We start from the raw sequence: 13,219 nt of genomic DNA, 5'->3' as shown, positions 1-13,219 counted from the left end.
TTGAGTACTTTAAATCCGTTACGCAGACTTAAAGTACTTTAAGTTAAGTATTTCACAGTATTTTTCCATGTAGTAGAAGTACTTTTACTTAAGAGAACGATCCGATTACTTCTTCCAACCCTGCTAAGTACAAGAGTTCGTAGAAGTTTTGTTAGCTACCTGTAAGCTAACTGTTTTGCCCTCCATTTTTTTCTCGTCTCCAAGGATTTTTTTTTTCTTCAGTTGGTGACGTCACGCAGCCGGAGCGCGTGCGACTCTGTATCATGAGCTCGCGGCCGGTGGGGGGGAACAGGGGAGCCTGGAGTAAGTCTTCAACCGAAACCCGACACAACGACAGTTATTGTTCCGAAATAACAGCCGGATTTAGACAGTTTGACGCCGCAGAAGCCGCCGAGCAGCGAGCCGGGCTGCTGGACGAAGCCTGGAAGGCGTTTCGGGCTCGAAAGTTGACGGTGTTTGGGTGAACTTGTCCCGAGTTGTTGTGGTGGATGTTAGCGACGACGAACCAGGACGAGGAGTAATGTCTGTGCTGCCGTCCCTGTTGTGACCCAGCTCCATTTCCCCTGACAGACAGCAGAAGAGACAGAAAGGAGACAGGAGGAGAGAAAGCAGGAAAGACAGAGGAGAAATGGCCGAAGCGCGGTCAGAAGAAGAGGAGGAAAACATGATGAGGGACCCCCGAGAACAAGTGGTCCGAAGACAGCCGAGCAGCTCCGGAGGTAAACGGCGATCCGGCTCTTATCTGTCCTGTTTCAAAGCGCTTCCACCTGATATCGATCCCATGTATTGATCCGTGCGGGGGACATGAGCTGTCACAGGTCAGCAGGCTGTCCAACAGTGGACATACAAACCCTCAGCCGATCGCTGAGGGACAGATCGCAGTATTTATGTGACGCGTTCATGTGGAAATGCAGTATTTTTGTAGTAATTCTGTTGAGGTTGAAGGTATCTGCTAGTAGTTTTAGCGTCTGTCTGGTCCTCAGTAGTCCTCATGGTCTTCCACTTCTGTGATATTTGTAGTGTCCCTGTAAAATCTCTCGTAGGACCGATATGACTGTCTGTTCAGCCATACTGGGCTGGACTGAAAATACCAGTAACTTACTGGTTTAACGTGCAAAACATGGAGCTGCTCAAAGCTACAAACCCCTGCGGGACATGTGGAGTCTGTGCTGAGCTAAATGTGTTAGAAAATGTAAAGAAGTCCAAAAAGTTTGCTGAAACATTGAGAAATTAAACCAGTAGATGATTTTGTGATATTTCAACAAGTCAAAATACCATTAATGACTGGTTCCAGCGTGTCAGATGTTGGTATTTGCTGGTTTTATTTTACCTTTGTGATTTTAAACTACTTATCTTTGGTGAATGTCATTACCTGCGGCTCAAATGGTGTTTTACAAGCGGATGATTTTCAGAATAAAAGAGGAAGTATTATCTTGTTAACTGCTGTCCAAACACAGACACATGGACGTGCTCTGAAACGTCCAATGAAGGACTCAGATCAGCGGCGTATCCTGTAGGTGTGACCTGCTCGAACCCAAAGCCATAAACTCTTGTTTCAACACATGAGCGTGTCATCATTTGGGTCAAAGTTTGCTCACGCAGGCGTGAATCCTCTCTGACACGTTCCCAGTTTGACTGTGATGGTGCAGGCCTGTGCCGAGACGTCCAGCCATTACATTAATCTGCCTCTGTGTCCCTCTGTCTCTGTCTGTCTCACTCACGGAAACACTAGTTATAATTTAACGCGACTCTTCGAGGCTCTTCTTTGAAAACAGGACGAGGCTCTGCTGCAGGTCGGCCTTCAGCAGAGGAAGTCTGTCAGTGTGTTCAGTGGACAGCAGCTGTGAGAGGACAGAGACGGACAGGCACCTGAGGCACGCAGACGTCTTATCTTTATTGCATTTAGTTTCGGTTGGTGTTGGGCAATACGATCATACGTCAGGGTTTGATCACATTTTCCTGAATCCAAATCCAGCGTTGAACCCGCCTCTCGAATCCAACAGCTTCATCATTCCCACTAAAATCATGACCGTCAGAATAAGAGTATTAATATTACACGACGAGTCGAAAAGAGCCTTTATGAGCAGGAACAGGCTGAAGACACGAGCGAGCAGAGGACATTAAATCAAACGTTAACAGACCTCCTGACAGATTTATGCAGCCGCTGATGTGTTTGAGTTAGAAAAGCATCCGAGAAAAATGTACAATCAGTTTACAGCGACAGACAACAACAACAACAACAACAACAACAACAACAACAACAACAACAACACATTCTCACATGTGAGGAACTGCCTTTATTACCTGATGGCTCCTTAAATTGTTGGTGTTTGATGGGACTTTCCAGCGTTTCATCTTTACAGAGTTTCAGTTGTTCTGTTTGATCAACGCTCAGAGAAACGTCTCAGGTTCAACTCCCCAAAAAATTGAGTTTCCATAAAATCTGCTGTTATGTTATGATGTTATGATTGTGCTGTTTGTCGTCATGGCTCAGTTTTACTTGAGCCACGTTCTTCATGTCCACTCTGCTTTGAATTAACAGCAGAAGAAGAAACAGGAAGTTAGAATTTGGTGACAGGTGATCTGACAAAAGAGCAGCAGAAGAAGAAGAATACAAATGGAAACTTTAAACTTGTAAAATGTCCCAATAAACAGTAAATAAAGTCAGCGCTTGGTTTCAGGTGATGTATTTACTGCAGTCAGCGACAGAAATCCGCCTGTCAGTGCTGTTGAGTCGTCGGCTGCATGTCAGAAACAGGCTGAACACGGTAAAAACAGTCAGCTGTGCGATGATGCGAGCGAGCGGCTGACTGACGTGTCTCAGACGAGCCGTCCGGCCGAGCGCTGCAGCGGACGGTTTGGAAGCGATGGCGGCGTCTGGATGCAGACCGGCTGAGACGACGGCGTCGGTGACGCTGGGTTCGTTCCTCAGCAGCGTTCCAGCTCCGTGGTTTGGCTCTCTGCGCGTTTCAGCACAATCTGTCATTAATTTCTCTGGCATGTGAAGTTTGTTGTTTCCTCTGGGTTTGTTCAGCCTGTCCTGAGCTCAGAGACATGCAGAGGACTGTATCAGAGAGACAAAGCGAAGACATCAGCATCATCCATTAATAGATTTTATTAGACAGTCAAATGTTTCCAGACCTGCCCCCCCGCACCCCCCCAGCTTTCTGTGACTTACATGGTGGATGTCAAGTGTTCCAGCTTCCATCAATCAGTGTTTCCCAACACGGATACTGGCAGCAGACTTTGTTTTTGTCCGCTGAGCTGTAAACACAGCAGTGACGTGATCACATAATAAACAAATAAATAGATAAATAAAGAGTATGTGTGTGTCTGTATTCAGAGCTGGGGAAGGTAAAGTGTTTTATAGTACTTTTTTGTTGACGTGCCCGCCTGTGCACACGCTGCCTGTGGACTCACTGCGCTCGACCAAAGTCTTCACAGGGCTGGCAGATGTGTTGCTAACGCTAATGCTAGCTCGTCGCTCAGGAACGGACAGCTTAGATTTCCCGATACCAACATGCTAGCATGACAGCTGTGAGCGCTAACGTTAGCCGTAGTCATAGGACACGGTTAGCGATGACGACGCACTGCGCTCCTCTTGTGGGCGTGGCTTTGGAGTGGCGGTCTGAAGGGGGGGTGGGACTTGAAAGGATGGGGTGCATACTTCCAAAGCTAGCGCACTTCCTGTTGACTTCTCCAGTGTTACCAACCTCAGCTTTGAGATTGTTATGGCTAACTTGCTAGCTTGTTTACCCATCCAGCAGATGTGCAGAAACATCAGCATTTATTTGAAGTGTTTAGGACTGAAGCGGTCAGTCGACTGAATGATTGGCCCGTCGGCAGAAATGTAACCTGCAGCTTGATGATCCATCATTTGAGTCATTAACCCACAAACATCTCTGGTCCCAGCTCGTCTTCGCATACGTGACAAAGGTGAACTCAGCGTCTTTAAGTGATGACATGCCGTCAGCGTGCTGACGTGACCTTTGCTTTTCCAGAAGTCCAGTATCTGCTCTGGTCTCGTCTCTGGTCTTGTGGTCTTCACCGCGTCCTGCTCTGTAGCAGCTGAATGCTGCCTGTCTGCTGTTTGCTGCTGAGTAGGCGTTTCATTGGAAACAGCTGGAAATCAGCTTCATGAGAGCCGTTAGAGTGAAGCTGTGGCTGTAAAACCCAAAGCATGAGCTGAACGATGCTCGCTTTAAGCTTCGAGGGGTGACGGCTCTGTCTTCATGACGGTCCAGTGTCCTCGAGCTGGACGTGAATTCCCTTCTAGCTCCAGTCGTCAGTCTCTGACTCGTAACCTGTGACCTCACGGTGCCGAACAAGAGGCCGAACAGCTGATGAGCGCTGAGGAAAATGTGCTGTGGTTTGCATGTGCGAGCTCGAACGCAGCTCCAGCTCAGCGCTCCTGCCGGCCTGCTGCAGGACAAACATCTGGAAGCGTTCAAACTCCTGATGACTGCAGCAGAATCCACAGCAGCCACTCACAGACGCACTTCCTGGATGCTCTCTGCCAATCAGGAAGCTGGCCAGAACGGACGGGCGGTCCAGGCAGAGCTTTAGAGACAGACAGAGAGCTGGGGGACGAGGAGAAGAAGGAGACAGAAAAGAGAAAAGAGACGTTTTAAGTTCTGTAACAGCGGGACGGGACGGAGACGAGAACGTGTGGTCTCTGCAGATTATTGTCTCTTGTGTGGACGCTGCAGCTGAGCTGATCACCAGAGGACAGAGGTAGGACAAGGGAAAGGGGACACACACGCAGAACAGCTGCCCAGATGTACAGAAACGTCCTTTTCTTTCTTTTCTTTGTTCTGCTTAAAGAAGGAAGTTCCCGTTTGTCCACAAGTTTGTCTTCATTTTTCACTTTTGTCTTCGTTGTTGTTGCTCAGCGCTCATCACTGTGCTGTGTAGGTGGCGCTATTCTCCGTCCTCCCTCTGTGTAGGCTGCATCACTTCCTGTGCAGCAGAGGATTGTTTTTCTCTACTGGCCGATGACTTTCTGTGTTTTTTGACCCTGACAGTGACATCAGCAACAAGTTTACATCATTTTTTCATGTCGTGTTTCAGTCAGAGAGGCTCGCTGCAGTCAGCAGCTACCTGAGTGCGGTCACATGACCTGCACCTCATTCCAGTCAGCGGATGTCCAGGCCTGTCGATGACCCTCTGTCTCTGTCTCCCCACAGGTCGTCCTGACAGGCGGAAACCAGAGCATCGTCACAGGTGAGAGCTCTTCCTCGTCTCACCTGGCAGGTTATCGCGCTCATTGTCTGCTGTGGGACAGTTTCCTGCAGCGTCCTCGCACACTCGGAGGACTGCCTCTCCCCCTCTGGTCTCTCGCTCTGACACACTCCTGAAAGTATGCTGACTGTTGGTTGGTTGGCATGACGACCAGCCAGAGCGGTCACAGGGTTTAATGAGTGTGTGTGTGTGTGTGTGTGTGTGTGTGTGTGTGTGTGTGTGTTTATGGGGGAAACTGAGCCTCACTCTGAGTTTATTTCACTTAAAAGGCGTAAGAGGAGAAACTAAACCGACGGTCAGACGCTGAAACGTCTGAAGGTCCCTGAAGTAGCAGCCTGTGCTCATTAGCATGCATGAAAGCGAGCAGACAGTCGTCGTCGCTGAGGCCTTCGTCTGTGCCGCTGTGTGTTTTCCATCAAGTGTCGACGTCTGAAACATCTGAGCGAAGCTGAGCTCTCTCTGAAACCTTCACGCCTCCTGCAGCTGCTTCACGTGGAAAGCCCAGCTCGGCCCTGTGAGGCTGAAGCAGCTGCAAGGACGTGTTGGATGTACTTTGACGACGTGCTGAGGTGTGTTCAGGTGTCTCTGCTGTGCTCCTGAGATGCATGAAACAAAGACCTCGTCCTCGACGTCTCACAAAGCACTGAGTGCTTCTTTCCTCCCTCTAAAAACATCTGTAAAGGTTTTTGTGCATTATTGAGTGAATCAATCAGCGCCTGCACGCCTCAGTGCACAGGTACAACCAGAGTGTGAATGTCTTCCAGGACACATTGTCCAGAGGCGTCTGCGGTTTTGTCCTCTTGTATGAATTACTGCGCGGTCGTCTCTGTGAAGGCGGGCTTTTGGACTCTCCTCGAGTCCGTCTGTTCGCTGTAAACACTCTGCTTTGAGCGTCCCGACATCGAAGCCCTCTTTAGTTATGATTTACAGTTTCTGCCCCAACTGCTGGACACACACACACACACACACACACACACACACACACGCACACACACACACACACACACACACACACACACACACACACACACACACACACACACACACCCTAAAATGACGTAATGGAGGAAGAGGAGAAGGCTGGAAAGTTTCAGAAAAAGCACCTCAGCAGAGCAGACTGAGAAATGAGCATCGCGCTGAGTTTACAGCAAGAAACTCCAAGATGGAGGATAAGAGGAGTGTGTGTGTGTGTGTGTGTGTGTGTGTGTGTGTGTGTGTGTGTGTGTGTGTGTGTGTGTGTGTGTGTGTGTGTGTGTGTGTGTGTGTGTGTGTGTGTGTGTGTGTGTGTGTGTTTGGGCAGTGTCGGGCTGACTCATGTGTGTCTGTTCATGGTTAGCAGCTCTGTGGCAGAAAGAGAAAGAAAGAGCGAGAGACACAGGACAGACTGAAAGACCACTAAAAAGACAGAGTGAGACAAAGAGATGCAGACAGTGTGAGACGTCCTCGTGTCCTCTGGGTGAGTCTGGCTCTGTTGACTTCTAGCCTGCCTAGCAACAGCCCTGGATAAGACAGACTCTGGCTCCGGTTGGGCTCCTCATGACGGTCTGGGCTGCAGAAAGGTGAAGTCTGGGAATCTGATAAACACTCCCAGTCGCAGGAATTTTCCAAAATCTCTGCTTCTGGGAATTTAGCTGAATGTCCTCGAAGCAGATGATTTGCTGTGGAAGATTTTTAAGGGTGAAAAACAACATTTCAGGAGGAAGTGTTGAGTCAAACAGTGTGCTGCTCTGCCGTGAGGCGTTCAGGTGCTGCGTGTTTTCTCGGCGTGTGGTCGGTGAAGTGTCCAGCGCTCACCTGTGTGCAGCAGGTGTGGAGGACGTCCTCTCTGCTCAGACTGAGGGTGTGTGATGCTGTGTTTCCGTCCACTGTTTCTCTGTACTTTTTCAGTTTGTGCGTGAATGAACCCTCAGAAAAGGTTTTCTCTCGGCTGAGGCGCAGAAGATGACGAATCGGGAAAAGCGAAATGCGACAAAGTGCAGTGAAAACAGACTGAAGAGTGATGTGATTTAAATGTCCTCTGAGGAGACGGCAGAGACATCACATGTCTGCCACATTTTCTGCATTGTTTGCCACCATTAGAGGTTTGGCTGGAGCTCTTCTGCTCCTCACCCTCCTCTTCCTCAGCGGTTTAATGGCTCCAGCTGGAGACGGGCCATCACTAACTGTTTATCTCTGACGGTGCAAGCGGGGCTTCTCTTCTTCTGTGTTTCTGTAAATTGTCAGCTGTTCGGGGGATTGAACCTGTGACCTTTAGCCTCCTTCCTGCTCTGAGGACAAAAGATTTTTCCTTTTAGTGAGTGCTGAGGTTCCCTGGAGCAAGGCATCGAACCGTCAGCTGACTGAAGGTTAAAAATAGACTCAGGCTGGAGAGGAGTTCAGAGAGCGAGGACGGGGAGGGACGAGCGAGGGGGGGAGGGGGGCAGAGGTGAAATAACGTGACTCATGCTTTCCTCGTCCTAAACCCCCCCCCGTCTCTGTCTCTCTGCAGCCAGGGTCCTCTGTCGTCCATCAGAGCCGCCATCAAGAGAAGTGAGTATTCTTCCTCGTCCTCTTCATCGAGTCCCTCTGCTTCTGTGTGTGTTTCAGTGTGTGTTTGAAGCGCAGATACACCTTTTAGTTTAACCGCTAAAGAACGAGGCTGCAGCAAGAGAAAGCAGAGATTTAAGAGTTAAAGAGCAGAGTTAAAGATGTAAAACGTGTCTGAAAGATGATCCGTCCGACGGAGCTTCGCACGAGTCTGACGTCCTTTGAACTGCGGCCTGGAAAAGTGTGGCTTTGAAAAATGGAAAATATGCATTTCGACCTTTTGTGGGGTAATAAAATCCAGCATGGCAGGACCGGACTGTCCTCAGGCCGGACTGTCCTCAGGCCGGACTGTCCCCACAGCCTGCTGAGCCGTCCTCACAGAGCTGTGAAGCAGCCAGACAGTTTTTACATTTCATGTTTACTCTGAGTGTCCGACTGCAGGATTCACGTCTTTGCTGTTTTCTTCTGTCAGCCTCCACCAGGTCGACGTCTCTGTCTGAGTCCAGAGACAGAGACAGAGAGCGAGAGAGGGACAGGGAGCGGGACAGAGACAGAGACAGAGACAGGAGGTAAGGCTGCTGGTGTTTTTACAGGCTGTCCCAGCGTCCCTGACTGTTCAAACCTCGTCTTCAAACACCTTCAGTTCTTCAGAAAATGTCTTTATTTGTCAAGTCAGGAAAACAGAATATTTGTTGTCAACAGCCGGACGAGTGTGTGTGTTTACAGTAAACAAGCTCCATGTGAGCACTTCACTGAGCGCTCGTAACACACATCCTCCCCGCTTCACACACACACTCCTGCTTTCTGCCAGCGTAAACATTTAGAAACCGATCTTTAATCATTGAGCACGTGGTGCCGTGTTGTTTTCCACGAGTCGACATCTGTGAAGGAAAATGAAAAAACAAAGCTGGAGTCCTGCTCGCTGTCAGCAGACGAAGAATTCAAACGCTCTCTCTGTGATTTTCCTCCTGTGGACCAGACAGAGTCGCAAACAGTCAAATGACTCATTGAAATGTGATTTTATGGAAAAGTCACCAAGAAGATCCTCTTCATCGAGTCAGAAAGTGGACATCTTTGTGTTTTTGTCTGTTGGACAGACAGATCAGTCAGTTTAAGGACGTCTCTTTGTCCTCAGATGACGTGTCAGTCAGACTCTTGATGATAACTTTCTGTCAGCTGGAAAAAGCAGAAAAATCGGTTTTAAAAAACGTTCGTCTCTTTAATTCTTCTGCTGTCAACACTCTGGATTCTCTGTTGGTGACTTCCTGTTTGTGGACCTGTTGCTAGGCGACCAGAGATCACCATCCTGTCAGCGGAGCCGCTGGCCTCCACATCCTGGTTTCCTGGAGCTTCTGGAGGATTCCCTCCCCCGCCTCCCCCCGCAGCACAGATCTGGGGCCCCACAATCCCTCCGTCCATACAGGTAAGGCTGCCAGGTCTCTGTCCCTCAGACAGTCTTAAATCTGGTGGGGGGAGGGACACGGGCCGAGTCTTTGGGCTGTGTGTTGTCAAACTCGAGCCGCTGTTGCCTTCCTCGCCTGCAGGTGGCGACAGCAGCCCGTCATCAGGAAATCAAACATACTCAGTTTAACAAACGTGACGAAGACAAGCCGCTGATCCTCGTCTGAACCGTTCTGTTCTCCTTCCTCAGCCGCCTCCTTCCTACGAGGAGGTGATCCGGGAGAAGACGCAGGAGCGGGGTCTTCTTCCCTCCTCTTCCTCCTCCTCTTCCTCATCACGTCCGGCTTCTACAATAACAATCGCTACCCAGACTGACCCCGGATCTGCCCCCGATCCCCAGGACTCCCAGGGTGAGCGGAGGCTCCGTTTGAGTGAATTCTGTTGTTTTAATGTTCGTGGCTGAAGTTTGTTTGTGTGTTTGTGTTTGTGTTTATGTTTGTGTGTGTTTGTGTTTGTGTGTGTGTGCAGTGAGGAGACCAGTCAGACCACCGCGGCCGCGTCTCCCCCACCCCCCCAAACCGTCTCATGCTGGTGACGTCACCATCGTTGGTGACAGTGACGCGGTCCCGAGCGCACACCCTGAGACGGTCGCACAGGCCGCCGCTCACACGCCGTGCTGCGACCTCCTCTCTGAACTCTGTTCACCTTTGACCTCGACCTCTGGTGCTCAGACCGACCAATGGGATCAGTCTTTTGCGGCTGTTGACGTGGCAGCTCCTCCTACCGCTTCCTCTCACGTCCCGCTGGAGCGCCCCAGGCCGCGTCCCCGCTCCAGGCTCGGTGTGCAGCCAATCAGCAGCGAGGTCAAAGTTCAGACTCTGGTGAAGCTGCGTGAAGACGGTTTGGCTACGCTAGCCGCCCACGCAGGAACCGACGCCGCACACCAGGGAGCGAGCCAGGGGAGGTACCTTCAGGAGCTGCTCGAGGCCTTCAGCGCCGACGACTGGGGTTTCCCCGACCGCCGCAGCGACAGCAGCGGCCACAGCCAATCAGAGAGCGAGGAGGGAGACGGAGAAGAGGACGAGGAGGACATGGCAACTCTGAGGGCGAGGATACAAGCCTTTGAGCAGCAGCAGCAGGTGGCTGATGGGAGCTGCGGAGACGGCAATAACAGAGACAGCACTGCCTCAAAGAGACCGGAACCCCGGCCACGCCCTCGTGTCCAGGGGCAACCAGCCAAATCTGCCCCCCCCACTGTTGCCCCAAAACCCAAAAACTTTTCGCATGCCCCCAAACCGTCCACCAAGGTATTCTGGGAAGATGCTGGTTTGACCGCAGAGACGGGAGACTTGGACAGCAGCGAGGCTCCGAGGACAGAAAGTCCTTCACCAGAAACCCTCAAACCTCAACCTGCAGCCGAAACAGCAGCGTCCGCTCCAGCTGTGGTCCTCCATCCCGGCAGAAGCACCGACAAACCCTCAGTCACACCCAAACCGCAGTTTGCCACAGAAACCCCTGCCTCCACCCCTGTGCCGGCCCCCAGGCCCCCTCCACCCAAACTCACCCCCTCTGCCAGCGAGACGGCTTCCCTCGCCAACCCCAAACCTCCACCCAGACCTGCAGTCGCCCCCAGGGCCAGCGTAGGGGCTCCACCCCAGGATAAGAGCTCCACAGCTGGGCGCACCACCCCAACTCTGCCCCCAAGACCCTCTGTGGAGGTGAGCGGTGGAGCGCTGACGGAGACGCAGGCTGGAGGTGATGAGAGGCCAGACCCTGGTGAGTGTCAGTCTGTGATCGTCGCTGCCCTCTGCAGGCGGCTGCCGTGAACTGCAAAAACAAACTGTGAGGACTTTAGTCTCAGAGTGACGGAGTCATGGACAAAGTGACCGTCATGGGCGGAGCTGAAGCAGTCGGTAGTTTTTGAAGCCAAAATGGGCAAAACATCGCGTTAATCTGTCAGCGTGTGTGTCGTCAGCAGCACTAACACTTCTGATCTTTGTGATGTTTCAGTGAAAGCAGGAAGTTGTCGTCCAGGCATCCCGACCAAACCAGCAGCACTGTCCTCACCACGCAGAGCCAGTGGTAAGAGTGTGTGTGTGTGTGTGTGTGTGTGTGTGTGTGTGTGTGTGTGTGTGTGTGTGTGTGTGTGTGTGTGTGTGTGTGTGTGTGTGTGCGCGTGCATGTGTGCGCGTGTGTGTGCATAAGCTGGATGTAGCTTTAGTACAAAGGACTATTTGAGAGCTTAGAGATGCAAATCTTGCAGAAATATGCAAACATGTGGAGAGATTTTACATTGTGTATATGTGTGTGTTCTCATGTGTGTGCGTGACAGAAAGAGAGGGATGGGGGGGGGGGGCGAGGGGGGTTACATTATTCAACCCAAACCTTGTGAAAGGAAAATGCTGTGATTGTGTGAGAAGAGAAAAGCCCTCACTGTTGGCAGCGTGTGTGTGCTTGACGTGTCAGAAATGTGTGTGTGCTGCCAGCTGTATGTTTCTGGTTGAGGATGTGTGTGTGTGTGTGCGTGCGCGTTGAGGTATTTTCAGCCAAGCCACATGATTGGTCAAAAATCCCCATTATGCAGCGAGCCAAGCTTTACTGCTGCTAAATTAACCTGTAAACTTGTGTAAACAGGAAGTTGGTTACGTGTGTTTTCTTCTTCTTCTCCGGCCTCTAATCCAGTCAGCACTCAGCTGTGTAACAGTTGTTATCCAGACAATATTGTAGGCTGTCTGCGTCATAGTTACTTTTGGATTCGAGCCAATCAGCAGGAGGGTGTGTGAGCCAGAGGAGGTCATCAGTGTGTCGGGACTCTTCACCCACTGACCAATCAGAGCTGTGTGTTTGCTCTTAAAAGGCTAAAATGTGTGAAAGGACTGTGAGAGTGGTGTGAAGCGTGTCTTATCATGTCCAAACGTTTGATTTAGTCCAGCCTGTGTCTCGGGGGTTTGACCCCGTTACCCTCTGAAGGCGTCATTGTTCACTGTGAGGCTGCAGCTGAACGCACACTCACTGTACACACACACACACAAAGGCGCTTCTGTTAGCCTGATGCTAATGCTAGCTGGCTGCTGGATGTTGAATGGGTCGTCTGCGTTTTCGTGGTCCCTGTGTCGAAGTGTTCCTTCTTCTGATGAGCGTCTGGTGAGTAACGAGTAGTCTGAATGTCTGATGTGAACGATGGAAGTCTGCTCTCCACCTCCAGCTCCAAGTCTGGCCCCCAAACCCACTGGAGCCTCGCCAAAGCCTGCAGATCCAAACCCAGTCCCACCCAAACCTACAGCCGCTGCCCCGGCCACGGCCCCCAAACCTTCCGGGCCGACCCCGGGTCTGAGACCTCCGGCCCCGGCCCCGGCCCCGGCCCCGGCCCCGGCCCCGGCCCCGGCCCCGGCCCCGGCCCCGGCCCCGGCTCCGGCTCCGGCCCTGAGGAAAGGCCCTGCAATCCAGACCAAACCAGAAACTACCAGCACTGCAAACCCGAACTCCTCCGAACCTCCACTCCCTCCACGGTAAGACGGAGAATCTTAATCCTCTGAAAGTGATCCGCGGAGGGGGGGCGGGGGGGGGCATGAAACATGACTCCACTGTCCCATAAACCTGCAGCTGCCTGTTCGTTAAGCTGGAGGCATCAGCTCAGTGTTGGATTTAATCCCATTCTTTGCAGACTGTGACACACATGGAGGCATCACATGTAAGTTTGGAAATTCACTTTCATTCCAGGCCGTCAAGTGTGAAGCCCCTCCCCCTTCGTCCTCCTCCAATCAAATGCACCCCTGGGCGACCTCCTCCTCCAGCCCTCACCTCAGCTTCCTCAGCCAACCAGATGACTCTTCCTTCCAAAACTAGCCCCGCCCCCTCGGTTTCCACAGCCAGTCAGTCTTCGCCTTCACAAACCACTTCCTCCGTCTCAGCCAATCAGACGCAGAACCAAAGGGCACCAAAGAGAGGACCGCCTCTGCCCCCCCGCCCTAAACCTGGACACCCTCTCTTTAACAGCTACGTGGTACGGAGACACACACACACACACACAAACACACACACAATCATAGAT

General features: G+C 51.5%; 1 protein-coding gene across 1 annotated transcript in view; it reads left to right on the top strand.

Moving 5' to 3' along the window:
- The first annotated feature begins 274 nt into the window (after nt 1-274).
- The window catches only part of LOC139351762 (SH3 domain-containing protein 19-like), a 17,680-nt gene continuing 4,735 nt past the window's right edge, over nt 275-13,219 (top strand). The window contains exons 1-10 of the mRNA XM_070993767.1: nt 275-719; nt 5,187-5,223; nt 7,730-7,770; nt 8,240-8,336; nt 9,055-9,190; nt 9,419-9,578; nt 9,697-10,912; nt 11,144-11,250; nt 12,374-12,677; nt 12,889-13,171. Of these exons, the coding sequence (XP_070849868.1) occupies nt 629-719; nt 5,187-5,223; nt 7,730-7,770; nt 8,240-8,336; nt 9,055-9,190; nt 9,419-9,578; nt 9,697-10,912; nt 11,144-11,250; nt 12,374-12,677; nt 12,889-13,171 (2,472 nt within the window). The 5' untranslated portion in view covers nt 275-628. The remainder of the gene's footprint in view (nt 720-5,186; nt 5,224-7,729; nt 7,771-8,239; nt 8,337-9,054; nt 9,191-9,418; nt 9,579-9,696; nt 10,913-11,143; nt 11,251-12,373; nt 12,678-12,888; nt 13,172-13,219) is intronic.

Source organism: Chaetodon trifascialis, chromosome 23 (genome assembly GCF_039877785.1).
Source record: "Chaetodon trifascialis isolate fChaTrf1 chromosome 23, fChaTrf1.hap1, whole genome shotgun sequence".
NCBI classification, from domain to species: domain Eukaryota; kingdom Metazoa; phylum Chordata; class Actinopteri; order Chaetodontiformes; family Chaetodontidae; genus Chaetodon; species Chaetodon trifascialis.
Note: the sequence above shows the minus strand (reverse complement) of the source record. Positions and strands in the feature narration are given on the sequence as shown.